Source organism: Aspergillus pseudotamarii (assembly GCF_009193445.1).
Source record: "Aspergillus pseudotamarii strain CBS 117625 unplaced genomic scaffold BDV38scaffold_59, whole genome shotgun sequence".
Taxonomy (NCBI): Eukaryota; Fungi; Ascomycota; class Eurotiomycetes; order Eurotiales; family Aspergillaceae; genus Aspergillus; species Aspergillus pseudotamarii.
In genome coordinates, this window is record NW_022475073.1 from 846 (window position 1) to 26,781 (window position 25,936).

At 45.9% G+C, this 25,936-nt stretch overlaps 9 protein-coding genes across 9 annotated transcripts; 3 read left to right on the forward strand and 6 right to left on the reverse strand.

The window, feature by feature from the left end:
• Positions 1-272: 272 nt before the first annotated feature.
• Positions 273-1,482, reverse strand: BDV38DRAFT_256694 (DNA-directed RNA polymerase core subunit RPB10). Its single transcript, XM_032055533.1, has 5 exons — positions 1,273-1,482; positions 1,157-1,215; positions 1,006-1,092; positions 367-949; positions 273-309 (listed from the first exon to the last, which is right to left on the reverse strand). The coding sequence occupies exons 1-4, from the start codon at positions 1,306-1,308 to the stop codon at positions 907-909; spliced, it is 225 nt and encodes a 74-aa protein (XP_031909992.1). The 5' UTR covers positions 1,309-1,482; the 3' UTR covers positions 273-309; positions 367-906.
• Positions 1,483-1,652: 170 nt separating this feature from the next.
• Positions 1,653-4,896, forward strand: BDV38DRAFT_256696 (WD repeat protein). The gene is made up of 3 exons (XM_032055534.1): positions 1,653-2,110; positions 2,162-2,931; positions 2,980-4,896. Exons 1-3 carry the CDS (start codon positions 1,779-1,781, stop codon positions 4,671-4,673), a joined length of 2,796 nt encoding a protein of 931 aa, XP_031909993.1. The 5' UTR covers positions 1,653-1,778; the 3' UTR covers positions 4,674-4,896.
• A 420-nt stretch (positions 4,897-5,316) lies between these two features.
• BDV38DRAFT_172122 (Clr5 domain-containing protein) lies at positions 5,317-7,893 on the reverse strand. Its single transcript, XM_032051956.1, has 2 exons — positions 7,531-7,893; positions 5,317-7,451 (listed from the first exon to the last, which is right to left on the reverse strand). Exons 1-2 carry the CDS (start codon positions 7,644-7,646, stop codon positions 5,786-5,788), a joined length of 1,782 nt encoding a protein of 593 aa, XP_031909994.1. The 5' UTR covers positions 7,647-7,893; the 3' UTR covers positions 5,317-5,785.
• BDV38DRAFT_295576 (uncharacterized protein) lies at positions 7,731-9,115 on the reverse strand (the record flags this gene model as incomplete). Its single annotated transcript, XM_032062726.1, has 2 exons — positions 7,731-8,114; positions 8,330-9,115. The coding sequence occupies 2 exons, from the start codon at positions 9,113-9,115 to the stop codon at positions 8,097-8,099; spliced, it is 804 nt and encodes a 267-aa protein (XP_031909995.1). The 3' UTR covers positions 7,731-8,096.
• Positions 9,116-11,654: 2,539 nt separating this feature from the next.
• On the forward strand, positions 11,655-14,699 carry BDV38DRAFT_273897 (heterokaryon incompatibility protein Het-C-domain-containing protein; the record flags this gene model as incomplete). The annotated part of the gene is made up of 9 exons (XM_032057752.1): positions 11,655-11,781; positions 12,111-12,325; positions 12,361-12,604; positions 12,724-12,804; positions 12,900-13,284; positions 13,322-13,840; positions 13,888-14,233; positions 14,366-14,515; positions 14,604-14,699. 9 exons carry the CDS (start codon positions 11,655-11,657, stop codon positions 14,697-14,699), a joined length of 2,163 nt encoding a protein of 720 aa, XP_031909996.1.
• A 332-nt stretch (positions 14,700-15,031) lies between these two features.
• Positions 15,032-17,341, reverse strand: BDV38DRAFT_256700 (FAD-binding oxidoreductase). Its single transcript, XM_032055535.1, has 4 exons — positions 16,970-17,341; positions 15,619-16,893; positions 15,390-15,565; positions 15,032-15,298 (listed from the first exon to the last, which is right to left on the reverse strand). Exons 1-4 carry the CDS (start codon positions 17,229-17,231, stop codon positions 15,206-15,208), a joined length of 1,806 nt encoding a protein of 601 aa, XP_031909997.1. The 5' UTR covers positions 17,232-17,341; the 3' UTR covers positions 15,032-15,205.
• Positions 17,342-18,070: 729 nt separating this feature from the next.
• BDV38DRAFT_256709 (NAD(P)-dependent alcohol dehydrogenase) lies at positions 18,071-19,669 on the forward strand. Its single transcript, XM_032055536.1, has 3 exons — positions 18,071-18,339; positions 18,419-18,541; positions 18,612-19,669. The coding sequence occupies exons 1-3, from the start codon at positions 18,313-18,315 to the stop codon at positions 19,536-19,538; spliced, it is 1,077 nt and encodes a 358-aa protein (XP_031909998.1). The 5' UTR covers positions 18,071-18,312; the 3' UTR covers positions 19,539-19,669.
• Positions 19,670-19,744: 75 nt separating this feature from the next.
• Positions 19,745-21,684, reverse strand: BDV38DRAFT_256715 (putative Ras family GTPase (Rab4b)). Its single transcript, XM_032055537.1, has 5 exons — positions 21,578-21,684; positions 21,336-21,497; positions 21,170-21,234; positions 21,079-21,113; positions 19,745-21,000 (listed from the first exon to the last, which is right to left on the reverse strand). The coding sequence occupies exons 2-5, from the start codon at positions 21,402-21,404 to the stop codon at positions 20,147-20,149; spliced, it is 1,023 nt and encodes a 340-aa protein (XP_031909999.1). The 5' UTR covers positions 21,405-21,497; positions 21,578-21,684; the 3' UTR covers positions 19,745-20,146.
• A 168-nt stretch (positions 21,685-21,852) lies between these two features.
• BDV38DRAFT_256716 (uncharacterized protein) lies at positions 21,853-25,101 on the reverse strand. Its single transcript, XM_032055538.1, has 2 exons — positions 24,697-25,101; positions 21,853-24,609 (listed from the first exon to the last, which is right to left on the reverse strand). Exons 1-2 carry the CDS (start codon positions 24,775-24,777, stop codon positions 22,069-22,071), a joined length of 2,622 nt encoding a protein of 873 aa, XP_031910000.1. The 5' UTR covers positions 24,778-25,101; the 3' UTR covers positions 21,853-22,068.
• Positions 25,102-25,936: the final 835 nt, after the last annotated feature.

Below are 25,936 nucleotides of genomic sequence, written 5' to 3' on the forward strand. Positions count from 1 at the left end.
TCAGCCCAGCTCTAGTTATAGTATAGTTTTCGGGTATCTAGGACTATTTTCCAGGGGGGGATTCTATCTCTCTATTCCAGAATTGTTATTATATACCCTGGCTGGTCTAATCTCTAAGCCACCGTCTGTCTTTGGTACTGAATAAGCTCCCCTTCTAGCTTTTCTATATAGGTAGGCGGTAGATAGAAATACTATATAAGTAGAATTTTATATAAATTACTGGGCGGTCTGTCAGGCCGTATACAATATAGTGGGTCCAACTTTACTAGCGCCTGGCCAGGACTTTTGGTGCACGCCTCCGTACTCTGCCTGTATATTAGCTGATTAGCCTGCCTGCCTGAAACCGCAACCTGACAGGGAGCTTACATAAAAATTTAACTCTTCTATCTTAGGTCGACTACGACAGCCATGACTGATTCCATATACCAATGACAATATAGTTACAGATGGATTAAGATATATAATGCAATCCGAGCCCCTCTTTTATTTTGCATTTTAGCGGTTCACCTACCTAGAAGACTAAGCAAATGAGAGGAGAGGAAGAAAAGAGGGGAACGAACACTGGAGACATGCCAAGACTCGCAAGAAAGAAGCAGAGTTCCCCATCCATATGCCTGCAAAACATGGCCCTGCAAAGAGCGGAGTTATTCGATACCCCAAAATTGTCGATACTGAAAATGGACGGTCACTTTCGAAAAATGACAATAGCACACATATGCTTGATATAACCAAGCAGGGATGCAGCAGTTAATGTGCCTAATTACCCCATCAAGCCCGAGACGACGGATATTCAGTATTGGCCTATTTCTCACACAAGCCAATAAATTGAGAAGTTGAGCATCTGTCATCACCATCTGGGAAAGTGATTTGCTGTCAAAACTCAGGTTCAATTGAGATTTAATCCAGTTACATTTGAGATTTTGCACGATCTCTTTCTGTTGGGTTATACCTGCAAGGAAACATAGTTCAGTGAACAGCCACATTCAAGGTTAAAACGGCACTTACCGAAGAAGTTTCTCAATCAAATCAACATGGGTCATGATCATTCGACGGCAGCAATACCGCTTGCAACCGAGTTGATCCATAGCATCACTTGAAACAACTGATTAGAAGCCGCGCAAATACCACAAAAAACGAGGGAAAGAGTATCGCATACCCATCCGCAACACCCTCATCGAGTAATTGTAGATAACGTTCCCAAAGATCCCCAACGACCTAATCGACCCTTATATAAGCCGCAGCAAGGAAGTGAACAAAGGTTATGTTGCTTACCTTGCCACATGAAAAACACCGGACAGGAATAATCATCTCTGGTTCGGTTTCGCGTTATATGGAGCGACTAGACTGACTGCTGGAGAAGCAGAATACGTTGAGAGAATGGTTGCCGTACGCTATAGCTGAGTGTGAAGATGGCGCACAATCTCTGTTGTACCCTATTATTACGGAATAATTGAACTTGGAAGGACGGATGGAAGTATTCAAGTTAATCATCCAACCAGTGCTGAGACTTCAATGGATGAAAAGATTCCAGTATGAACGTACCCACTTATTACTACTCAAGGAATCCAAGCTAACCTAAAGGAGGCTAGCCCATTTGCAGCCTCTCCATGATACGGGATACCTTTAAAAAAAAAAAAAAAAAAAAGTCACGCGTTTCTAGATGCACTTTCAGCACTACAATGCTATTGAATAATCATACGAGATCATGATTCACTTTCCCTAGACTTACTGTCACTGGACTATTCAACATCTCAGGCTTTTTTTATTGTTAATAAACGATGTCAGGTTCTAACCCTTCAATGCGTCTCTCGAAAAGATCCCGAGCCAGCGATGCAGCGCAAGATAGATTGATTCGCACCGAGAGAGAGCGAGTCAAGCGACGTCGCACTTCCCGTGACAAGGATCAGATCAAGCAAAGCTTGGGGCCAGCAATGCCTCATGTTTCAAAAGAAAAGAATGACCACAACCAGACAGTCCATGTTGCAAATAGTTCTTCATTGCATAGCATCGACCAAGACACGACGATTGCAGCCCCTGAACCTTGGTCCTTATCTACACCAGTTGCGGGACAGTATACCAACATAGACCCAATCATTACCCGCGATGAGGGGTATGTTCTCTCCTTCAAGTGTCTATCACAGCTTTCTAAGCCAATCTATAGGTATCTTTTTGTTGGGCTTGAGGCAGCCGTTCATGTTTATTCTGTCGCAACCTCTCGTCTCTTTCGAACACTGCAGTTGAAACCAGATCAAAGCATCATCGGATACAATCTTTCGCCAGCGAGTCAGGAGTATCTTTACATAGTTACCTCGGCTGGTTCTGTTAGCAAGTGGGATTGGCTATCTGGCAAACAAGTCTCACACTGGACCATGGGCCGCAAAATAATCTCCGTTAGCCCGTCCTTTTATGTTAATCAAGGTGAGGAAGATTTTGCATTACTGATTCTGCGAGATCACAAAGCTGGAAAAAGAGAGATAGTTGTCGCTCACCTAAGTGAGAAGAACCTCCACGAAACTGTCATCCTCGAAACAAGCGCTCGGCTTGACCACATAAAGTGCATTTCTGATGGCCAAGCTGTCATTGCATATAGCGGCCAGCGTGTACTCATTGGAACTCAAGGTTTCAGCCAAAATGATCCGGAACTCATGGAATATACTTGGAAAGAGGTGGCTTTGCCTATCAACATTAGTTGTGTTGACATTCGGCATTCTACGGCATCATCTCAGGTTGAAGGACAAAGTTGGAATAACAAGAAGGGTCCGATTGGCATTGACTTGGCCTTAGGCAGCTCAGATGGGTCTATTTTAATATATCACGACATTCTAAACTTTGTTGGTAAAGAAGAACAACACAAAGGCGAGAAGACCATGACTCCTAGACGGCTGCATTGGCATAGGGACTTTGTTAATGTAGTTCGTTGGTCAATCGATGGTACGTTCATTGCAATATAATCGTGGGAAGTGGCTAAATATCATGCAGGTAATTATGTTATATCTGGAGGTCATGAATCTGTTATGGTGCTATGGCAATTGGATACAGGCCGAAAGCAGTTTCTTCCACACCTTTCATCTCCAATCTGCAACATTGTGGTCTCCTCAACTGGCAACTCGTATGCCATCAAGCTAGCCGATAATTCTATCATAGTGTTATCGGCGAGAGAGCTACAACCATTCGCTACCATAACCGGTCTGCAGTCGTACTCACAGATAAACAAACCTAGGCTGGGGGTATATCCACCACCCACACCAGCTGCAGCGATACTACACCCACAATATTGTGAAAGGCTCTTGATAACCGTGCCAGCCTCACGTCAAGTCACCCATGAAGGTCACCAGCCCGCAAATTCCTGTGTCCTCCAGACCTACGATATCCATTCCAATAGTCATATATCTCGCCAGGCTCTCGCGCGCACTAACGCGACAACTTTGAAAATCAGCCCGGAAGGTTTGCCGATTGCAGCACCGAATGTCACTCACCTAGATGTTTCTCATGATGGGAAATGGATGTCTACAGTTGATACATGGAGCCCCAACCCCCATGATGTTGAGGCTCTTGATTGCAATAGGACTGGTATGCGCAGCATTGCCGCAGACTATCAAGAGGTATTTTTGAAATTCTGGAGATGGAGCAAGTCTGGCTTGTGGGAACTTGTCACACGTGTTGATGGGCCACATTTTTCTGGGAAAGGCCCGGTTCCGGTCTTGGATCTTGCATCTCGACCAGTTAGCGATGAATTTGCAACAATAGGAAGCAACGCGGTTTTACGCTTGTGGTGCCCAAGCAGTAGACGGCGCAGCGGACTCAAGACGGGGCATGGTGAAGAGCAGCTCGAGACTTGGAAATGTCGGAATACCGTCGATCTGAAGGGACACATCAACGGCGAAAATCTTGACAGCGTGAACATGGCTTCCATAGCATTTTCTCAAGATGGTTCCGTGCTTGCTGTATGCCTGCAATCAAGGTATCCTGGGAGTCCTGGGATTGCCGTCCTTGTTGATGTTCAAAGCTGCAATGTCCGTTACAGTAGAGCAGGGGTGTATCCAGGGGATCCCTGTGTGGCAAGGTTCCTAGGGTGCCACCTTGTTATCGCTTCAACACAATCTGTGTCTGTTTGGGATACAGTCGATGATATAGTAAGGACACCGGGCAGCTTGGAAGTCGATTACGCCCATAATGATAAGGCGTACCGGCTTTTGGCAGTGGATCCCAATACACAGACTTTCGCTGTTACTATACAACGTCCACAGAGTCCTACTGCGCCCAGAAAAGGATGCAAGTACTTTGTGCAGGTGTATGATGTACAGTCATTATCCTTGCTTAGCCAGCTGCCTCTGGGGAGAAGCCCCCATGCTTTGCTGTCCGATTCACGATCAGGTGATTATATTGTGCTGGATGTAGCAGCAAATGTACAAAGACTTGGTTGCAGCAAGAAGACATCTCAGGCCCTCCCGTCCCAAGACTGGGTGGGTAGGGTCAATTCTGGACTAGCAGAGTTACTTGGAAGCAGTGTATACGGGACCAGATACCAGCAACCTTCACAAACACTTATGGACAGTTTTGAAACATCACCTCCACAAAGCAAAGAACTAGCTGGGATCTTTAATGATTCCCCATTTGTTTTGCCTTCTGCTAGTGTCTTATTCCAGGATGTTGTGCAAGCTCTCACTGGCTAGTCATTAACTTTTTAGAAACTTATCTCTCCTTGAAAATACATTGCAATATTGACTAGTATCTACCTGGCTCTTGGGTGCACCCTGCATCGTCAGCGACTTTGTTACCATAACTAGTTTATACCCTGTCAAAGCGAAGGGAGAAGTTCTCTATAGGTTTTTAAAGTGTTACTTACGTCTCCATAACTCCCAGTGCTGTGCAGTTGTAGGGTCTTGCAGAGAAGCTCTACGGAGCCCCATACTGCTTGTAGCTGCGCCATGTATAGGGCTAACTAGTACCATGACCATAATTACGTGGGAAGTACTTTGAATCTGGGAAATTCATAAATTTCTAAGGGTGAGAACCAAACGTTATCAATATATGCCTCTCGCGTTGATAGCTGGCCTACTTGTTCGTGAACATCTCATTTTTGACTGGCCAAGGTCATGAAGAGTATGGGGGGCCTTGGATGTTGAATAGGCCCTTGTATACCAAATCAAACAAGGTCTGAGGCCACATCTCTTAGAGCTGAGTATGTCTATATATATATATATAATTTCCTTGGCAACAAAGATAATATCTCTAATTATACACGGGAAATAGACGAGCACCAATATCTTATGCCATATATAATGTTGAAAGTAAAACAAAAAAGAGTATAACTTTGTTTTCTTACCTTCGCTTTTCTTTCCTCCTTCCCTTCTCTTCACTTGAACATGTAGACCAAGCCCCTACACCATGACCACATGCTGCCTTACGGGCCTGTAGCCCATCAGGATAGGCGCAGAGCTCTTCAAAGAGACGTCTTAGTATCTGTAAACGGGGTAGTCGATATGCCTCTAGGGCTTCTACCCTTCTACGATAAGGCGTGCGCCCTACACTATGTAGATTGAAATAAAGTCATTAGATTATCTAAGTCCTGTCTTACCTATCTTAGCACTGTTGACACTGCCAATATTATCTTGTAATACATAATGCTTATTCCTACTAATAAGACCCCACCGAAGCGGCTGCTGCCGTTGACTGGAGATTAACGTATAAAAACCACAGAGGGCCCACCTTGGCTTTCCTGAAGACCAAGTTAAACACTCAGAACAATATGCTACAGGTCCTCAATATATGACACAGAGGCCGTTTAGACTTGTTCCAGGCTAAATAGAAACGAAGCCTTTCTCCCTTGCATGTGAGTCAAGTAAGCGTCAAATTCGTGGTCCTCATCTATAAGGAAAGATATTTCATGCCCGCTCTCATCTTTGTCTGTGCCCTCAATCCTGGTAATGAAGGCATCTGGATACCTGGTGTTGACTAGTTGGCGTAGTTCAGCAACGGATCGCGTTGTCAGCTTTTCAATCCAGGTTTTGGAATCCCCATGCAATGAACTTTGGGCGTGAATGCGAAGATACACAGGAATTTGCATAGCAGAAGGCTCTAATAAGGGGTCCACGTATCCAAAGGTATGCCCTGAGTCCTGATGGTTGGCTGTGGCAAACGAGGGGTCATTAGCTGCCTGCAGGAGTGAGGGATCTATCTGCAAGTCACCTAAATCACTAGAAGACACTGGAGCACTTGCAAGGGCCTGTGAAGCAAGTGTGCTGATTCCGTTAGTTATACTGCCACTAAAGGCGCTGCCAATATGAGAGCTTCCCAAATCAGGACTGTGAGCATGTTCCTGATTAGAGTGTTTCGGAACTGGGTCCCTCTTAGTTTGATCATCACGAAGTCGCTTCATGACATCACGACAAAGAACCTCCAGAGCTTTTAATTTGGTAGTGTGTTCTGTATCCGTTGGCCCAGGAGCCAAGATTTGTTGGAGCAGCTCAGAGTTTTGAATCCACCGCTCCTTCAAATTCGTCCAGTGCTCATCACCAGCCTCTAGCTTGCTTGTAAAATGATCCGCTTTCAGTGTATTGTAAAATGCATTCCGTATCTGGCGACTTTCCTCTGGATTGACGCCAAGGGCGTTTTTAGCTTCCGCAATGGTCATTCGCCTTTCCAAGGTTCGCATCCTCTTTGTGACATCTGTGCAGACAACATCAAGAGCAAGGGCCTTTGCATCAAGTTGATTAGGATCCTCCCAAAATATATGTTGAAGATGTTGCGATTCTTGTATCAATTTGTTTTTCGCTTCCTGCCATTTTTCTGGTCCGGCAACTGTTTTCTTGATGAACCCTGCATCCTCGCAGATTCTCTGGAACTGATCCCTGATCTGGCGATACATGACGTTATCCAGGTTCAAGTGCTTTTTACTCTCATCAATAGTCGTTTCAGAGGGAAAGCGTGGAGGTCCCGGGGGATCGGCTGGCAGCCCTGCCCATCCTCGAGTACGGCGCCGGCGCTTTCTAGTAGCCCAGCGTTCTGCACTTTCTGCTTTTAATCGTTCTAGTCGTTCCTTGCGTTTGGCTAGAACTTCTGGTGATAAGCCAGGCGATGGGGGACGTGGGCTTGCTGTGTCAGTAAGGAGAGTCTCGGTGTCATTGAATGAGCTCTCATTCTTGTAAACTTCTTGCTGTAATGCAAGCAAGCCTTCATCCTCTGACGGCTGTGCGGATGCTTGCATATTTGACTGTGATTTCATCCCATTGGGAACGCGGAGTAACCAGCGATTTTTAGCACGTACCCGCATGAGCTCCCTCTCTTTGATCTCGAAACCTTCTTCATTCAATACTCGAAGCATGTCTCGCTGGCTAGTATTCCGCTCCCAAAGCTGCTTGACGCGTGCGACGAGTTCTAGGTTCTTGTGTGCTGGATTTTGCTTTGAAGGGAAGCCCCACCGCTTAAATTGCGTTTGAAATGCACGTTTACTAATTCCGTAGCTGGTTAATTTAATCGTGGATGCTGTGATGGCGATCTTAGTACTTATGTGGAAATGGGCCTTCTCACCTGGGTGCAAATTGATATACATCCTTCATATACTCCATGATTTCCTCCAAAGCCTTTTTGTCTTTGATATACATTTGATAGCAGATGTCCCGCTTTCCATCCCAATCATAAACCATGATGAGAGATGTTCTTGGAGGCGCTCCCTCCAAGTTGGAGGTGCGCCTGTAGGTTGTGCGAACCCGACGACCTGTACCTACAAGATGGAATGGTCTGAGGAAAGGTGTTGCGTGGAGTGCGGCATGGGAGACTAAAGGCGTCTTTTGTCGCTCTTGTACACCGTAGTTTTGATGATTATGTATGTTGAGCTGTCTGGAATACCGTAGCCTATTTTGCTGAGGTAAAGGTCCGCAGTGCAGATTGGGCCAGTGTGGTCACGTGATGTTTACAGTGCGGAGTAACGTACCAGCGATGAGAGCTGCTAGCATGGAGGTTTGGTCTAACATGGTCTTATACCAACGATTTTTTTCTGCGTCCTCAATGAATCCGCCGCGCGCGGTACTAACCAAGTCTTCTGGTATAAAAGATTTGACATCCGATAAAAGATAAGTATCGGGATTATCTATGCCCTAGTACGTAAGCACTATCTAGATAACACAAGAATAGTACAACGTCAACCTAAATTCCTCATCCTTCTTCGTAACTTGAAAATTCTGGTTCGTAGCCACGTTAAGAAAAGCATCCACGTGTTCTTGTGTTGAGATTTCCAGGACCCCGAATTTGAACCGGGCGGTGGTGAAGATGAGATAGGATCGGAGCCACAGGGTAGATTTGGTGCGTCCTGTGGCTCCTTTTCCCAGACTGGACTAGGTGTTTCCTCGTCTCTCAGAGAAGCTCGCCAATGGTGCTTCTCTCTGCGTCTTATTTGCTTTTCTTCTGCCTTCATCTGTTGCTCCTCAAATTTTCGATTTTTGGCTGCTTCTTTCTCTTCGAACGCCTGACGCGCAGCTTGTACCGTAGCTGCTCGAGCGATAGGATCCGTACTATTTTTGGTCCTGGATCGAAACACAAAGTCCAGGGATGACCTGGATATTGGTGAAGCTGTATCTAACGTACTGCCATTATCCCTTGAATAACCGAAAGACGAACGACCGGCTACATTAGTCTGAGAGATCCCAGGAAGCCTTGTGAATGAGTTATTATGCGTCTGTAACGATAAGCGTGGCGTCTGCCTCGAGGATGCACGCACAGACGGATAGAACGTGTCTGAGCCTGACCAGCCTAGGGGGTCCCCCTCAACTAAGTCTCTATTGCCAGAGGCATCGGTGTCGAATGACGAAACCTGGTGTGATTGACTTAATGGTGGAGTATAAGAGCGAGTTGCTTGACGCACCAGGTGAATATTCTGCGAGCCGGGCTTGTTCATACTGGAACTACTCGCAGAAGAAAATTGGGAAGTCCCGCTAGTTGACCGGTGGTGAAGACCAGGGATGTTCTTCCGACTAGCTAAATCGGTGATCGGGTCACTCAGACGTCCTCTTTCGCAAGTCGCGATGATTCCCAAACCGCCATGCTCCAAGGATGAGTGTGACAGATCCAGGGATGTTGTTGGTGAATCTTTTCGTGATATCTTCTTTATTAAAGGCATGGTGTACGCCTCGGATTTGGTAAGACCTCCTGCTATGTGTGACAAGTTATCGATGTCGTCATGAAATGTGGTCAAATTAGGCACATCTGCCAAGCGATGGAATTCTACCCCCCGTGGTTGCGTAAGGAGCGGAGAATCCTGCGAAGCCTCGCTAGGGAGAATGCAAAGTTGTTGCTTTATTTTCGGCAAGGCTGACTGCATGGAAACTTTCGATGAGGAAAAAGACCCGCGGAGATGATTGAATCGGGCAAACGAATAGGCCAGCACTGGGGTATCATTGTGAGACGATTTGGAAGGGAGCCCGGAACCAGATGGTTTCAGAGGAGCAGGATGGACATCGCACTTGTATTTAGGGGACGGCTCGCAGCTTCTGATTTTTACTTTGTGGGTGTTTGGTGGTGATGGATCTCGGACAATGTATTCTTCAAAGTGTGCCATCGGACTGATAAATGTGATGCTGCCCTCTTTCACTCCTATTCTTTCCAGACTGCCGGGAAAGAGACCATTAATGTTGCACTATGGGGCGCATTGTTGCCATAACATAGGCGCAGTGATGGAGTAGCAAAAACCCGTGAGAAAAGTCACACGCTGCCGTGTGTAGAGCTCTGTGTCCGTATATGAATGGCTTTCCAGGGGATCACACCATGCGTGGAAATAATAAGTCTGCTGAAAGATGCGTTTTGGCCGAATTTAACAAATTAACCAGTCAGCAGCTAGGTGTAGAGGATAGACCAAAATGGAAAACTTCTAGTTGAGATTGAGACCGCAATCGTCATGTATACAAATAGCAATGACCGTGGTTTCTATAAGTAGGCATTTCTGGTTACTCAATCCCAAGGCAACTGAGAGTGAGAAGGTCACAGGGCAGCCAAGGATGGTAAAAAAATACTCGAGGCGCCGACACAAGGCTCAATAGGAGAACGCGGAAGATGACGGCGGTGAAGTTCGAATGAGGTTCTGAATTTGGGGGGTGGGGGTTGTTGCGGGCGGAGAGCCACGGAAGTGGTTGGGTAACAGGTTGGGAGGGGGCCGGCGCGACGGATGCGGAGACCCGGTTTGAAAGTGGCGGACAGTTTAGAATATACGTACTACAACTGGCTCATGTATTAAGCCACCAACTTTTTGAAATACGCCTTTGTTATCATTATTTCTTCTAAATCATACACTGCAATAATTGTCAGTAGTGGGTTATTAAAGATCAGAGAATATATTGTTGCTCCTGATATGATCTCTTTATGCATCTGTGCTAGCTTTCACCTGAACAGTACCCCGTATAATTATTAGTAAGTACGGAGTACATCATCCATCGGAGGCTGGGTATAGTCCATAGTACTGCTAGATCTTCTCCGTACTATGGGATAAGTACCAGGAGCACGAGGCAGACTAGTAATTTAAAGATGGTGCCTGCTACGTATATACTACCTAGAAGTATTGGTATTGCTGCGGAAAACCAGCCAATTACTTACTCTTGTCTACTGATATAAATATGGTAGTATGCTCCTGTTATCCGTATATTTCACGCTTTCCCTTATTCTTGTTGGTTGACAACTCTATCGTTTACCTGAGGTATTCTACTGTTTCCTACTCCATTGAATTTAATATAGGTATCTATTAACTGGCAAATCTGTTCATAGTAAGCTCCTATAAACCCCCAGGTAACATCGTATCAGATTATAGAGTACAGTAGTACTGCAGCATATCACTGGCCTAGGTTTCTTTTAAGTTTAGCTCTAACCCATTACCAAATATAAGAGGCTGCGCCAATTACTCTTGTAGGACATATTCATGGTTGGCTTTTAACTTGGCCTAGGTAGGCATGAACGTCCTCTGCTATTGTTGGTAAGCCCCTAGCTGATTCTTGTCATGGCTGTTATTACTTTTCAATGCCATTACTGTTGTCATCTTTTCCTTCCTTCCTTGCCTTCTCTAACCCTCTCCAATTGTTATTGTTAGTCATATCTTTCCCCTCCCGCTAGAACCCTGCGAATCTGTACACGTATATATATTATAGCACATAGATGAAATCACGATATTGAATATCATTTCTTGAAGATTACTACATACCCCGGTGTAAATACACAATCTAAACTGACAACTTGCTCCCAGCGCACTCATAGATCAGCGAAGCCTTTTTGGCGGCTCAGTCAGTTGTTTCTGTTGTAGTTTATGAGATGTTAGATGCACTTCATACCAACAAAAGTATATTTTAGAATAGTCATACTTTGAGGGGTCTGAATCGGTGCTACATACAATAACAGTATGTGTTGAATATGACTGCCCAAATATTCACCATATATATTACCGCCTTAAGTAGGATATCCACAACGTAGGTGGCATCGTGGCATGATCCAACAGACAAAGAAATAAAGAACAAGGAAGGAGGTGAATAGAACCTAATGCCTAGCTAGGGGCATTCTAGCAGAAGATACTAGATAGCTCTTAGTTCAGAAAATTAACCAGCTTCTCCCTTGTAAATTTTTTACTACGGAGTATAGTTGGGAGCAATTGAAATTTGGAACACCCTAATATGGTATAAATAATGTATCTGCTGACAACCACCTACTGTTATAGGTGTGTAATCTGTACATCACAGATTATTGGTTCTTATTCAGGCGGTAACAGTGATGCACGGGGCGAGGTGTTCCAAATCTCAAATATCACACACTGTATGTTGTATTGTTATTGATCACATTCAAAATAATAAATGGGTTAGAATCTCTATCTCTCCTCCTCAGCCCGTTCAAATCCATCAATATCTTCAATGAAACCACGGACAGAATCGGCCAAGGATGGAGAAGAGACCTAGAGATCATCGATGACCAGTCATGTCTGCTGCCAAGATGGACCGTCATGTCGGTGTAAGACGAATTATTCCCACTCATACTATTACTGATACAATATGATAATATAATCATCCTCGGCAAGTTGGCAATGGTAGTGTGAGATTGTATGGCGGAACACCTGCATTTCCCTGGGCTACGTTGCCCTTTCATAGTCGAAGGACCAAGGGAGCTGGGACTACGTTACCCTAACCCTTGGTTTCCACGGCCTAGCTGGGCTATCTGCGATTTGCCTTCTCTTCTCCCTAGACTGCTAGTATTTTCATTTAAGGCTAGAACAGAAGTACCATGTCTGGCACTGTCCAAAACCTATGTCTTCTTCTATCGCTTGCCCTCGTATTCTCGGGGCAAGCCTACGCTTTTGGGGTGGGTAATATTGAATCAATACCCCATATTGAAGACCAGAACTGGCGTCATGGTGACATCGAAGACGCGCTGTTGACTCTGTTTCTGGCTCGTGTGGCCGGCGGCCATAAATTCAGCAAACTCGACGTGCAGCGTGTCTATTTTGGGAACTGGATCCATGACTACAGCCAGGCTGTTGATGTCGGTACTTTGAAATATGTAAGCGCTGAAGCAATCTGCATCCTGATTTGGGTGCTCGGTTTTATGAGTTTTGGGCAAGCTACTGAGTTCTCCCACTATTCTAGTACTAGGAACTGACGTTGTGCTCTAGATATGGGACTAAGGAGTTTGAGGTGACTATAGAACATCTAGGATGTTATGAACCTATAGAGTATATAGATCATCCTCTCTGTTATGCTGAAGGGCAGGATGCTCGTGATTACGATCATCGTCTCAGGGGTCCAGTTGATGAGGGGTGTGAGCTGTCAGTTGATCCTATGACAGGTATGTTGGATCACTCTCTATGTTATTCTGCTGTATAACACATAAGATACTGAGTCTTTTCTTGGTTACCATGGTTATGCTTAAAAATTATATAGCGACGGAGGATATTGGTATTGCTACAACTACAGGTCTTGTATGGCGTGTCTTCCGTCGTTCGATTCAGCTAGGCCGCCAGTATGCGAGAACGCGGAACGATGAAGACCTGCATGAAGCTTTTCGTCTTCTCGGAACTGGCTTGCATTGCCCGGAGGACTATGCAGCATATTCAAACTATACAGAGCTGAGTCTCATCGAGATGGGTGGATCAGATGTCGGTCGTAATACAAAATTTGAGCTCCATGGTGCGCAGAATGGCGTCTACCCTGTTGTTACCGGCACTTTTGGGGGTGGGTTTTTTCACTCCGTTTTAGGTGAGCTTTCTGATAAGGTCGCACAGTCTGAAATCCAATCTTTAGTACGTGTCATTACTGGTTCACAGTCGTTCGCCTTCTGAGAGCTTCGTATAGGATCTTCTCAGCATGACCCCTGCTGGATTAGTAGACGACAGTGAAGCTCAGGCAAATAAAATGGAAGAATTCAGGACACAGTCAGAGAACGCTAAGAAAAAAAGCCAAAGTGTATCGCCGCATGAACCAGAAGAATGGACCTGCCACCTGGAAGGGGTGCATCAGCAAATCCACCCCGTGTTGGAGTGGCATGATGAGATTACCAAGTCGATCAACAGTGCTATCAAGAAAATACCTGTTCAACCAGAATTGGTGGAGCAGATTCAAGATCATATAAAGGTATTCGTTTTCTCTGTTCTGGCACCCTACGTGCTCCCTATTATCAAGCAAGTAAAGGTGGAGCTTCAAACTGGCTCTTCCGAGATTATTCAAAGTAGCAGAGAGCAACAGCACATTGTCTTTGAAAACGATGAATCATCAAACCCCACCCATTCTATGCTTTCTAAGGATCATTTCTCAAACGTTTCTAACGAACCAGCAGGTCGGGTAGCCTCTCAGCTTATCAAGTGGACTGTACCACAGCTGATGGAGTGCTGGGATAGTGAAGAAATTGATATCACAAAAAAACATTGGACAGAATAATCGAGGTTGTGTTTCATCACCCTGCTCTTCGTGAATTTGGAGAAGATGGTGCAGCCGATGTACGCCAGATCATGTTCCATACAGTCGAGGAATGGTGGCATGGCAAGACTGAGGAAGAGCAGGAGTACCCGCGCGAACAGCTCACCCGCCAAGGCGTATTTGAAGGTAAAAACCATAAGGAAGGCGTGCACGACACCGGTCATGGCTGCGGTAAGCCACTGGCGTTACGCAAAGGTGGCCATGGCAACCCTTGTGAACCCAGCGGATCTGATAGTAGCTTGGGGGAAGCTGTGGCCGCGGCTGCTGGTGACGGAACACTCAGAGGCCTAGTCAGCGGCCTTGTAAGTAGTTTTGGGTCTATGCTATTGAAAGATCCCGAGTCACACTCTCCAGATGGTGCAGTCATGGTGGACAGATACGAAAGTCACGGAGGGCTTGATAATCGAGGGGGGCAATATCAATATGGATACCAGGAACCATACCACGAGGACGCATCACTTGAAGAACAGCGCCCACCCTGGAAGGTTAGACACGAACATTACGATGAAGGAGAGTGGCGTGGAGACCATTGGAATTATGAACACGAATCAGTGGAGCGTCTAGAACATTTAGAAACGAAACGAGTATGATCACTACGTGTCTTCGTTGCGTAGCAAGAGTCAGACTTATGGGTGTAATTCGGAGGAAGCCTACTGATTCGGACTGAATGAGTATAGTGATGGCAATGAAGAACATCGCTATGGTTACGACAACCGCCCTGTACGCAATGAGCATGGTGATGATCCTGCTGAGCCGGGTTATGATTGACAGTCGTCCCCAGTATGCGGACGCGGAGATGCAAAGCCATGAAAATGACAAGCCTTACTAGCAAGTAGACCCTCGGCCAGGTGCATGTTCCCATGCGTTTTACATGTTCTGGTATTGATAATTGACCCTAAAAGATTCTGTGCCCTGCATAATGACATTGGGAAGGCTACGGTGGAGCTAGAGGCAATGAATAGATGTCTCCAGAGGAGTATTGTGCAGACCATTACAGCAGCAAAAGCGATGACTACATGGAACGACAGTACAGAAATTGACGGCGTTATGATAGACAGTCGAAGGGTTATGGATATTGAATGACGGCAGTTGAGAAGTTATCTGCAAACTACTATTGTCTTGATCAGATTCTATTGGTGGACGGCCTGCTGGGCCTTACTATTCTTTCTCTTCTTTGCAAGTAGAATGACGACAAACCAGAGAGCTGTTACACGGTCGGCTTCGCCCCCGCCTATTCCCAGCTTCTGTATCTTGTAATGTTCAACGACGCACAATCACCATGTCTTAACCTCTTCTGGCATCGGCTGCTCAACTCGAACGATTTTGTCGCAATTAAGCAAACAAAGCGGATCAAACGCTAGTTTTAGCTGCGAAGGTTGCTATAGCATTAGCATTCTGAACTTATCACCACATGAAACTATGATCTGGGGGGCAACGCTCAAATTTGTGCAAACCTACCCGCCGCATCGCATCCACCGTGGACTCGCCCAGTTCATGTTCGAGGTAATCACGTTTGATGAGACCAACACCATGTTCACCTGTGACAGTGCCTTCCAACTCCACTGCTCGCTTCACCATTCGGTGAACAACAGCTTCCGCAGTCTTTCTCTCGTTCTCATTGAATAGAATAATGGCTATGAAAATAAAGTAAGTACAGGAGCTGTGCGCGAGCAGAGGGCCTTCTTACCGTGGAAATTACCATCCCCAACGTGACCACATATTCCTGCCAACAGCCGACTTTGGGTCATGTCTTGCTTCGTTGCGTCGATGATGTTGGGCAGTTGACTCATGGGCACTGCCACATCAGTAGTCCAAACGTGATCTTCTGGGCCTCGCCTCATCGACATTACGCTCCAGAGAGCTTGTTTTCGGGCACTCCACAGCTCTCTCATCTCATCGTCGTTGCGGGCAAACTCAAAGGATTGGCCCGCATTGGAAGAAACGATCTGTCGAACCGTACCTACCTGCTCGTTGACACCGACGGGTGTGCCTGTAAACTTGAAGAACAAGGTGGGTGATTCTTTCCACCGCCGACTAGTTGCTTCGCTGTCATTTATACATTTCATTTGCACATCATCTAGAATTTCCACACCAGCAACCGGTATACCATCTTCCACCACACGTGCCACGCATTTTGCAGCATCTTGAATCGTCGGAAAGCTTGCAACAGCGACGCTCTGGCTCTTAGGTTTGACTGTCAATTTCAACGTTGCTTCTGTAACAAGTCCAAGGGTCCCTTCGCTCCCAATAAAGAGCCTAGTAAGATCATAACCAGCACTCGACTTCCGCGGTCGCTGTCTTGTCTTGATTATAGTACCATCCGCAAGAACTACAGTCAGAGATAGGACCCATTCCCGCATTGTACCGTACCTATAGGCATTCGTCCCTGAGCAGCCAGTGCCTACCATACCACCTATCATGGCACCAGGGCCAGGATCGGGTGGAAAAAATAGACCATCTTGCGAAATCTGCTCATTTAGCTCTTCCCAACCAAGAGCAGGCTGCACCACTACGTCAAGGTCTTGTTTGTGAACAGCTAAAACGCGGTCCATGCGGCGGAAATCGATACACACGCCGCCGCGGGTGGATGCGAAATGTCCCTCCAGACTAGTGCCACCTGAGTACGGTGTCACTGGAATACGTCGCCGATGGCAAACCCTCATTATCTGAGAAACTTCTTCCGTGGTCGACGGGTAGAGGATAAGGAAAGGCTTTTCGGTTTCCTTCCTAGAATAGGAAGACCAGTCTGATCCTGAATGTATTTCCAAGTCCCCATTCTCTGTAGAAACGTTTTCTTTCCCTATTATATCAACGAAGTCCGCCCATGCGGCCTGGAGGTTTGATTGAGAGATATTGTGACGCGGTGGCTCTAATTCGAGAATGTTCGTTGTTGATGACGCCGGAAGACTCGGCGGCTTCAGAGTCCCTAGGAAATAGGCCCCTGTAGAGAAGAACACCAGAGCTAACATAGTGGGATTAGCGGCATGTTGGATAGGGTTTTGTAATAATTTTCGAACGGGGTCTTTGTAGGGACATACCGAATGTTAGAGCTGTATAGCGACCTCCCTGCGACTGAGTTTGATATTGTGCGTAACGCTCTTGCTCGGCGCGCTCACGCTTCAGCCGCTGCTGTGTACTCTCATATAGCTGGTTCTTGAAGGACTGAGGTCGTCCACTCTCATAAACCCGAGCAGAGACCCGGTAATGCCTTTGTAGGTGCGCAGCGGTTAGGTGGTAGTTAATTCTCGGCTGCAACGCGCGTAACGTACCCCTCAAGGGAAGCGCATTGGATCGGATCATGTCTACTAGATAGTTGAGCACTGTAACAACAGTATCTCAGACTAAATCTCGCCGAAGAGTTTTCGAATTTCTGTCAAATCATAGCCCGACGAATGCATGGACAACTTGGACTGATAGATAGTTAATAACTTCCTTCGGCTTATGGAGTTTAGTTTTAGTTACTTATTATGGAAAGGTGGTCTTGGCATGATCATCATTTCCGCTATGCAGACATTTGATATTAGTATGAACAGCAAGTCAGCAGGTAGGGTACGTACGTACAGCTATCGAGTAGATAGTAGAGGGAGATATTCCTTACACGATACGTTCATCAATTCCGTGACGAAACAAGTCTCTCTACTTTTAACAAGTCTAGTTCCATGGTTAAATGGACAGTAACTGGAGAGTCGTAATGACAATACAGAGCAGAACCTGCGAGGAAGAAAAGGGAGAAAAAGATAAATGCTACCTACATATGGTACAAAAAAAATAAAAATCTAGGTACGTACAGGTATACTCGTGCCGGTATTAGTTGGTAAGTACTAGGTGTGGTGTATATGTACGGAATAGTACCTTAAGAAACAACGCTATGTACCATAAAATTAGGTATGGATGGCAGTTTTGTGTATCGGTTTCTCAATGGATGGTTAAGTTATCTGCTTTAATTTCCCGATTAACAGAACCATCGAAACCGGTTAAAATGAAATAAATCAGCGGTTAAATTCCATCAGCTTTAGAGGTAGAAAGCTGGGGAATATTGACCAATGACATAAGAGTCGCCCCACTAGCCCAGCTGGTTAGTGGGGGAGGAGAGGGACAACCATCATGAGAACTATCCTAAGGGAAGATAGAGAAGAATACTTTGATCCAGACCAGCCTGTTGGCTGCCTTCTTATTGAATTAAACCATTACCCACAGCACCGTCCCATCCCACTTTGCAGGCCCGTCTGCCCACTCAGTCATACTACCTCACTATACTTAAGATAACATTAGGCCCGCCCCATTCCCCTTCAACTTTACTTTTTAAACTTATCATTCTAAATTTCTCCTCTCACTCTACCACACCTTCCTCTTTCACTTAGTCAAATAGAAAGTGCTAAACATGGATGCGCAACCCAGGACCGCTCAGGTGTGTACTAGTCAAACTATAACCTTTCCCCATTACCCACTCATATCAGTAGGAAAGCTGAATATTGCCTTTTTTTCAGAACTTGTCCTTTGTCCTCGAAGGGATTCATAGGGTCAAATTCGAAGACCGACCAATTCCTGAGCTGAGAGATGCTCATGACGTTCTTGTGAATGTCAGGTTTACCGGCATTTGCGGTAGTGACGTATGTGACGAGGTTGCCCACTGGGAAATCCAGAAAATTGAGTTGCTGACTTGGGGATTGAAAATACCAGGTTCACTACTGGGAACATGGCTCAATTGGTCAATTTGTCGTCAAAGATCCTATGGTACTAGGACACGAATCCTCTGGCGTAATCAGCAAGGTCGGCTCGGCTGTTACAACATTAAAGGTGGGGGATCACGTTGCTATGGAGCCTGGTATACCATGTCGCCGGTGTGAGCCCTGTAAGGCAGGCAAGTATAACCTATGCGAAAAAATGGCCTTCGCCGCAACGCCACCTTACGACGGTACGCTAGCCAAGTACTATGTTTTACCCGAGGACTTTTGCTACAAGCTTCCTGAAAACATCAATCTTCAAGAAGCTGCAGTGATGGAGCCTCTCAGTGTCGCTGTGCATATTGTAAAGCAAGCGAACGTTGCGCCAGGACAATCAGTGGTAGTCTTCGGTGCCGGGCCGGTGGGACTATTGTGCTGCGCGGTGGCTAGGGCTTTTGGCTCCCCGAAGGTCATCGCTGTGGACATCCAAAAAGGAAGGCTGGAATTTGCGAAGAAATATGCTGCAACAGCAACCTTCGAACCCAGCAAGGTTCCTGCATTGGAAAATGCAAACCGAATTGTCAATGAAAATGATCTCGGCCGTGGAGCGGATATCGTTATTGACGCATCAGGTGCTGAGCCCTCAGTTCATACAGGCATTCATGTCCTTCGTCCCGGTGGCACTTACGTGCAAGGTGGTATGGGAAGAAATGAAATCACATTTCCCATCATGGCGGCTTGCACGAAAGAGTTGAATGTTAGGGGCAGTTTCCGTTACGGCAGTGGTGATTATAAGCTTGCGGTTAACCTAGTAGCTTCAGGAAAGGTTAGCGTAAAGGAACTAATCACTGGAGTTGTCAGTTTTGAAGACGCGGAACAAGCTTTTCAAGAAGTCAAAGCTGGGAAGGGTATCAAGACACTTATTGCTGGCGTTGATGTATAAGCCCTATTTGGAAATGATTAGATATGAAATAGGAAAATCTAATTTGTTATTATTTTACTTCATAATTTGACTTTTGGGTGAAGGGGATGTTACTTGACGTAACTCTAGAAGAATATGCACACTAAAGTGGGTTGTTTTCCGCGGTGGGTTGTATAAATCGCGTTCTATTGTGTGTATTATCTTAGGGGGGAATTAGTAGGTTACTGAGAAGCTGGCGTTTTGGTTGGATGACCTGGGAATTCCGTAGATAAAGTAGTGTGGAATAAAATCGTTTAATACCAATAAATGATAAAACCATCAGGGGTATCGTGCTATACAATTATCGAAAGGAGTGTTCCTATTACATGGTGTGCCATGGCAAAAGAGCAAGAGATAGTACCCAGTGAACATACCCGGGTAAGGAAAGGAAGGTGAAAAGAAGAAGACGGCATATACAGCAAGCAATCGGGCAATCAAACAAAGATACGAGCATACCTTACCTGCTCTAGTGTATGTGTAATCTGAAACAATTATACCAAACTCGCAAAAGGGAGAGAATAAGATGTACGCGGTGAATGCAAGGGAAAGCTGCAGTTCAAAGGGGACGATAAAAGAGCAAGATCAACAGATCAGCAACACCCTTCACCGTTCTTATCACGTGGGCCGCTCAACCGGAAAACATCCTCCCATTCTCTCATGCCAGTTTTCCACCTACTTGCACTTGTAGGGTTCCGATTGTGCAGTTGGACCGCGCTGTCGTCGAGAGTCATCCGGCTCCGTATGCTGGAGCCATCGCTTGTTCCATGGCCATAAAGGCCACCGTAGCCATATTGTATACCGCTCTGAGGATCGTCAGGATCGATTTCACCAAGTTCAATTTTAGTTAAGATGATTCTGGCCAGCCGGTTGAATAGTTCCTCCACACCCTCTCCAGTGAAGGCCGAAACTTCAACGGCAACGGGGATGTTTGACTTCGCAGCCCACCAGGAGGATTCTTCAAAGCATACTTCACGGCCATGGGGAGCACACGTAGCGGTCATGCGCGTCCCAGTCGCTAGATGGTTTGTAGAGCGGACAGAACCACCAACCGAGCCGAATGCAAAGGCAGACTGTTTGCTGGAAGTGCTGGACGGTGTTGGGGGAGGCCGAGTGGCGTCCTCGGTGGTGTCACCATGGAGCGAGATGTCGGATGAAAGATCCATCTTATTCCCGGCCAGTAACACAGTTAGATTAGGGGATGCAAGAGCACGCGCATCCATGAGGAAAGTAGGAAGGGACGCAAATGAGGTATGAGATGATACATCGTAGATAAGAATAGCCCCCGCCGCTCCCCGATAATAAGATCTTGAGACGGAACGGAACCTTTCGGTACCTGCAGTATCCCAAAGTTGTAGCTTTATCCTTGTCCGTCGAGGGCCGATTCCTAGCTTAACGATTCTCGAGGAGAATTCGACGCCGATCGTTTGCGACGATAGCACTCTCCCTATAGGTGCATGTTGTATTAGCGAGCCGGCTATCCAGCTCGGTATGAAGCAGGTTTAATCAGAAGTCGCAGCCGTACATTCGTTCTTCACAAATCGGTGGAGCACACAAGACCTGCATTTCCAGATGTCAGTGGAACGCTAGGGAGCCCATTTCCCAGGGAAACTTACTTTCCAGCACCACTTGGACCGAGAAGAATAACCTTCGCTAGGTAGTCGTACATACTCTCTAGTTCCTAGTCGGCATCAGCCAATAGCTACTGACAAATGCGAAGGGACAGCGCGCGCCAGAGGATAGAATACAGGAGCACGCAGTGCGGTTAAGTTGGGGACATACCTGATTTCCCTCCGGAAGAGAGGAGGTCGAAGAAGTATTGGAGAAGCCTCTTTTGCGTACCATGATCATTAAAACTGACCATGGGAAATGCTAGTTTAGGGAGGGAACCGGGAGATGAGGAGTTACTATAGACTCCTTGGCTCTTGTAAGTAATTGCGATGCCTGTTAAGGGGATGCCGCCTTTAGCCAAACGCCCTACTAGTACGTAGGGAGGTCTCCACCGCTGAATTGCGACGACTTACTAGTACATTGTAGGTCCAGAAACACAGTGATTCACAAGCAATTCTTCACTTCACGCCTTGATAACTGTGTCTGTAAATGTACAAGGGCTACAATAATTCCAGATAGATACAATCACAAGTATCTTTCCTTGGCTAACCAGTAAATTACCTCTCAGGTGAATCTTAGCGGCCCATCAAAGTTATTACACACCTTATGTGAGCAGCAATCTAATTCGCTCACCTTTCTTAAATAACCTGTTACTTGAAGGGCAACGAAGAGGGAAAAAAATAATAGATTAATAAAACTAGGAAGCAAAATGAAATTAGTGAGGAAGGGAATTGAACAACCCACAGATAAAATATAAATTCTCGAGCATTATAACATTCTGCACAACAACTGAAATAATAAGCTTTATTAGACAAGTCAATAAGGACGATTCAACAAATATAGCTGTATACCTCACATTTATTGCGAGACGAGTAACTGTTCTGGCGGGAGGGACATTACTAGTTTAATGGTGTCTCTCGCGCAAATCAACAACTGTGCTCCATCCTTGACAACACACTCTGCTCATGTGATGTTCACACCAGCAGCATGGAACGACAGGGTTAGGAAACTGCGCTGCAGTTTTTGATGCAGAGATGTTCCTCAGACTAGCAAAATTTTCTTTTGATAATTGTATGGGTGAACCTGACACAGCGCCTATTTGCGCTTTAGATAATGTTTGATCGTCCAAGCCTGATCTTCTTACCACAGATGCAGGACTGTAGCTTGCAGGAGCAGAAGGACTGGCAGGGAAAGCTAGTTTTGCATATATCTCGGACGGCACGTCGTGCCAGAACTCGCAATTGCAGCAAATGACGAATAGCTTCGCGACCAATTGGCCTCGCCGAAGCTGTTTTGGATTTTCTCCAACTTGTTCTGTCCGGAGGGCTGGTGTGTTAGGGTGCACAGCTTGGGAGGCATGATGAAGTCTGAAGGGCGAGCCATTATTAGCAAAGCTGCTAAGACCGGCAGGAACAGAAGCAATATCTAGTTGCTTGACCGGAATAGATTCCTCGCTTTGCGCCTTTGAAGAACTCGACGCAGCTTCATCTGCGGTGTTGTACTCCTCTGATTCTGGATACTGGGACAAGCTAGCCGACAACGAAACAGTTGAACCTCCTATTCCGTAATCCAAGGCGCCTTTTGAGCCACCCTTAGGTAGTGAGGGCCCCCCTCGACCACTAGAGTCGAAATCACACGGGTATATGGAGGTGTTTCCCCCTTCCAGCCCCGTTTGTGCTGCAATACCCCAATCTTGGCTCCCAGATCTCGCTGAGCGGTTCTGTGAGTGATTTTCGAGTGCATTGCCTGGCGAAGCTTTATCATGTGATTTTACAGGCTCAAATGCATGCTGCACTCCCTGATTAAAAGCGGAAAGCTCTTTTGGCTTAGCATTGGGGATTGCTGGACTAGAATGCGGCTTAGGGCTATGATCTGATAACCCCGAACTATTCGGTACACGAGTCCGTGGCCTCTCCTTGGATATGCTCGTAAAGCCAAGAGAACTGCTTGGAACGTGTCTGTTTTCCCTGCCATCTTCATTCGACAATTTTAATGAAGTCATAGGAAGTGGTGGATTTGTATTGGAAGAGGAATTCATCTTGGAAAATGCAGAAGGCTCCGTGTAGCACAAGCCATCAAAACTTGGGGATGCTCGTTCAGTTGGAACGGCGCCGAGAGGTTGAGAAGCGGTGTCCTTCGTTGTTGAGGAGCCTGCAAGCGGAGACGATGTGAAACCCTTGTGATGTCCCTGAGTTTTTCCTCGTGGTGTTCTAACTGGTACGCTCCTTGACGAGCCTAATTGAAAGGAAATAAAAGATCTTCGAACGCCAGGATGGTTAGTATTCAAGGGTATGACAGATGCTGATGTTTTCCTCGAGGGACCATTGGCACCCAGTTCATGCTGGTTCTCTTCTTGTGTTGTATTATATTGAAAGTGAGTGGGCTGTGAGAGACGCCCATGTAGCTGTGCTTTGTCAGAGATTCTTTTCCTGAGGTTCAATGCTGCAGCAAATGATGAACGATCTAGTTCTGAAGGATCTGAAACTTGTTGTTTGTGGGATATGGACATCGATATGGGAGCAGGTTGTTCAGTTGGCTCATGCCTAAGCTTTTTGAGCCCCTGCACATGAGAAGTATCTGCCTCAATTTTATCGAAACTCTTATTGCTCTCAGTCCCTTGACCAACTGCCATGGTTCCTTCTGCGTAAGATAACTTTTGTGATCGTAGGGATGATGTATGATTTGCAAGTAGCGGGTTGCTTTGGACAGCTAGCTCCTTGGAGATTGCTGTGCTGAGGCGTTCAGGCAAGGTCGTGGATAGAGTACGTGTGGCAGATTGAGTGCTGTGATCGGACTTTGGTGTTCCTCCAGGTCCAAGCGACTGAGGTCTTGAGACGTCTTTATCATCCTCGTTTAAAGAGCTTGATCGCGATCTTGATGAGCGCCTCGAACTTGAAAAAATCGAAGAAATTCGCCTGGAGGTCCTAGGTTCGTCTGCACTCACGCTTGAGGCTCTAGAGCTGCTAAATGGTTGCTTTTTGGTGAGACGGCGTGGTTCCCGTCTCATTGAACCAGAATCATTAGCTGATTCCGCTTGCTCAAGCTTCATTAGCTTTTTCTCGAGCTCTACCCTCTCTGCCTCTAGTCGCAGTGTAGCCCGCCTCTCATTTCTTAGAGCGGAATTGCTGGTCCTCGTGGGTGAAACATAAATATCAGATTTTGTTGGCATTTCCTCAGGCGTACAAGATGCTTGTTTTTGGAAAGAAATCCCATGAGCTGACGATTTTAAAACTCTTTCAGGATGTTCTCCATCCACAGGGGTATGCCTCGAGCCCAATGATATATAAGAATAGGAGGTAGGATTCCTGGTGTGAGTATGAGATGATTTTTCATTCACATTAAGATAACTTTGAGGTTCTTGTGCCCTCTGTTGTGTGAACTGTTGTTGCTGGGGCGAAGCCGTAAGTCCCGCATCTGACGAAATCTGTGAGCTACTGCTATTCTTCTGTTTCCAAGAATCAACAGGAGCGCTTGTCTTAGAGTGTTGGTGGTACAGTAGAATGTAAGACAAAGGATTATTAAAGTAGCTTACATTTCCATGGCCATCAATGTGCAGTATACGCTGCAGATGTCGAGTAAGCGATGGCCTACGTGGTCTTGTGCTCTGATCCATTTTTTGGATAATACCACAGTGGGTTTGTTCGTGCTAGTATACTTGCAAGTATTCGCAAGGCAGTGCGGACAGGATGTCTTTCGCCCTAGAGTTGTCTATGACAATCATGAATATAGGAACTTGCGACATGGGCGGTAAGAGTTAAACGCGAGTAGAATAGGCACAGAGCTACCTCCTAGAGATCCATTCAGGTTGTCCTAAAGTTTGAAAGAGCCATAGTATAGGCCACATATAGTTATTAACTGAAGATTTAAAATCAAGATAGAGCGAGAGTGAGAGCAAATAGAAGAATCAGCCCTCAATTGAATTAGAGTAGTATTGTGGCTGCCACTGTCGCATTGGCCATCGGGCTCAAAGCCGCCAGGCCTCTCTGTTTTTGTTTTATTTTTATTTTTTCTACTCTGAGGGGGAAAACAAGCCGATTACTAGTAGTCCGTAATCATTCCTACATCCGCCTGCTGTGTTTATTATCCATTCGATTGGCTTCTGGTTCCACTCGCATACTAAGCACCTTCAGGTGCAATTGAGACTTTTATTCATGCCATAGGTAGGTAGAGACTCCTGTCATTTATATGCTTTAACTGATAAGTTATACCAAGTCAATGTGGGGTTTCCACTCCAATGATAGATTGTGGTGTGTTATCGATAAAGACATCTCCCCCCTTCCTTGCTGAACGACCCGATTCTTATATACTGTACCAGTCAGATAACATAAGAGATTTAAATTTCTACCGCCAACATAGCGGCCTGTCCTTGAGTGATATACATGCAGCACTGTTACTTCCAATCTGTATGGGCAAGACGGGACGCATATCTCCACGAGTTTATGTTTGTGACAGGAGATCGCTTAGTTCATGGACCTTGCTTGGTCAAAAGCTTGAGCCATGGTTATATGGTACATACCGTGGTTCTGCCCATGTCAATGTGTAATAACTAGAGACTTCACGTAAAAAACTATTCCTTGGCATTTACCTAGCATTATAGGTTCAAAGGTTGCCACTAAAGGCCTCCGCTATTCTAAAGACTGCTCGGCATCCTGAAACCCCGCGACTTGTGTTACGACTAGCTGTAACTCTTTGTCACAACCACACTTAAGGAACGGTTTCAACCAGCTGCGCACAGAAACAAAAAAAAAAAAAAAAAAAAAAAAAAAAAAAAA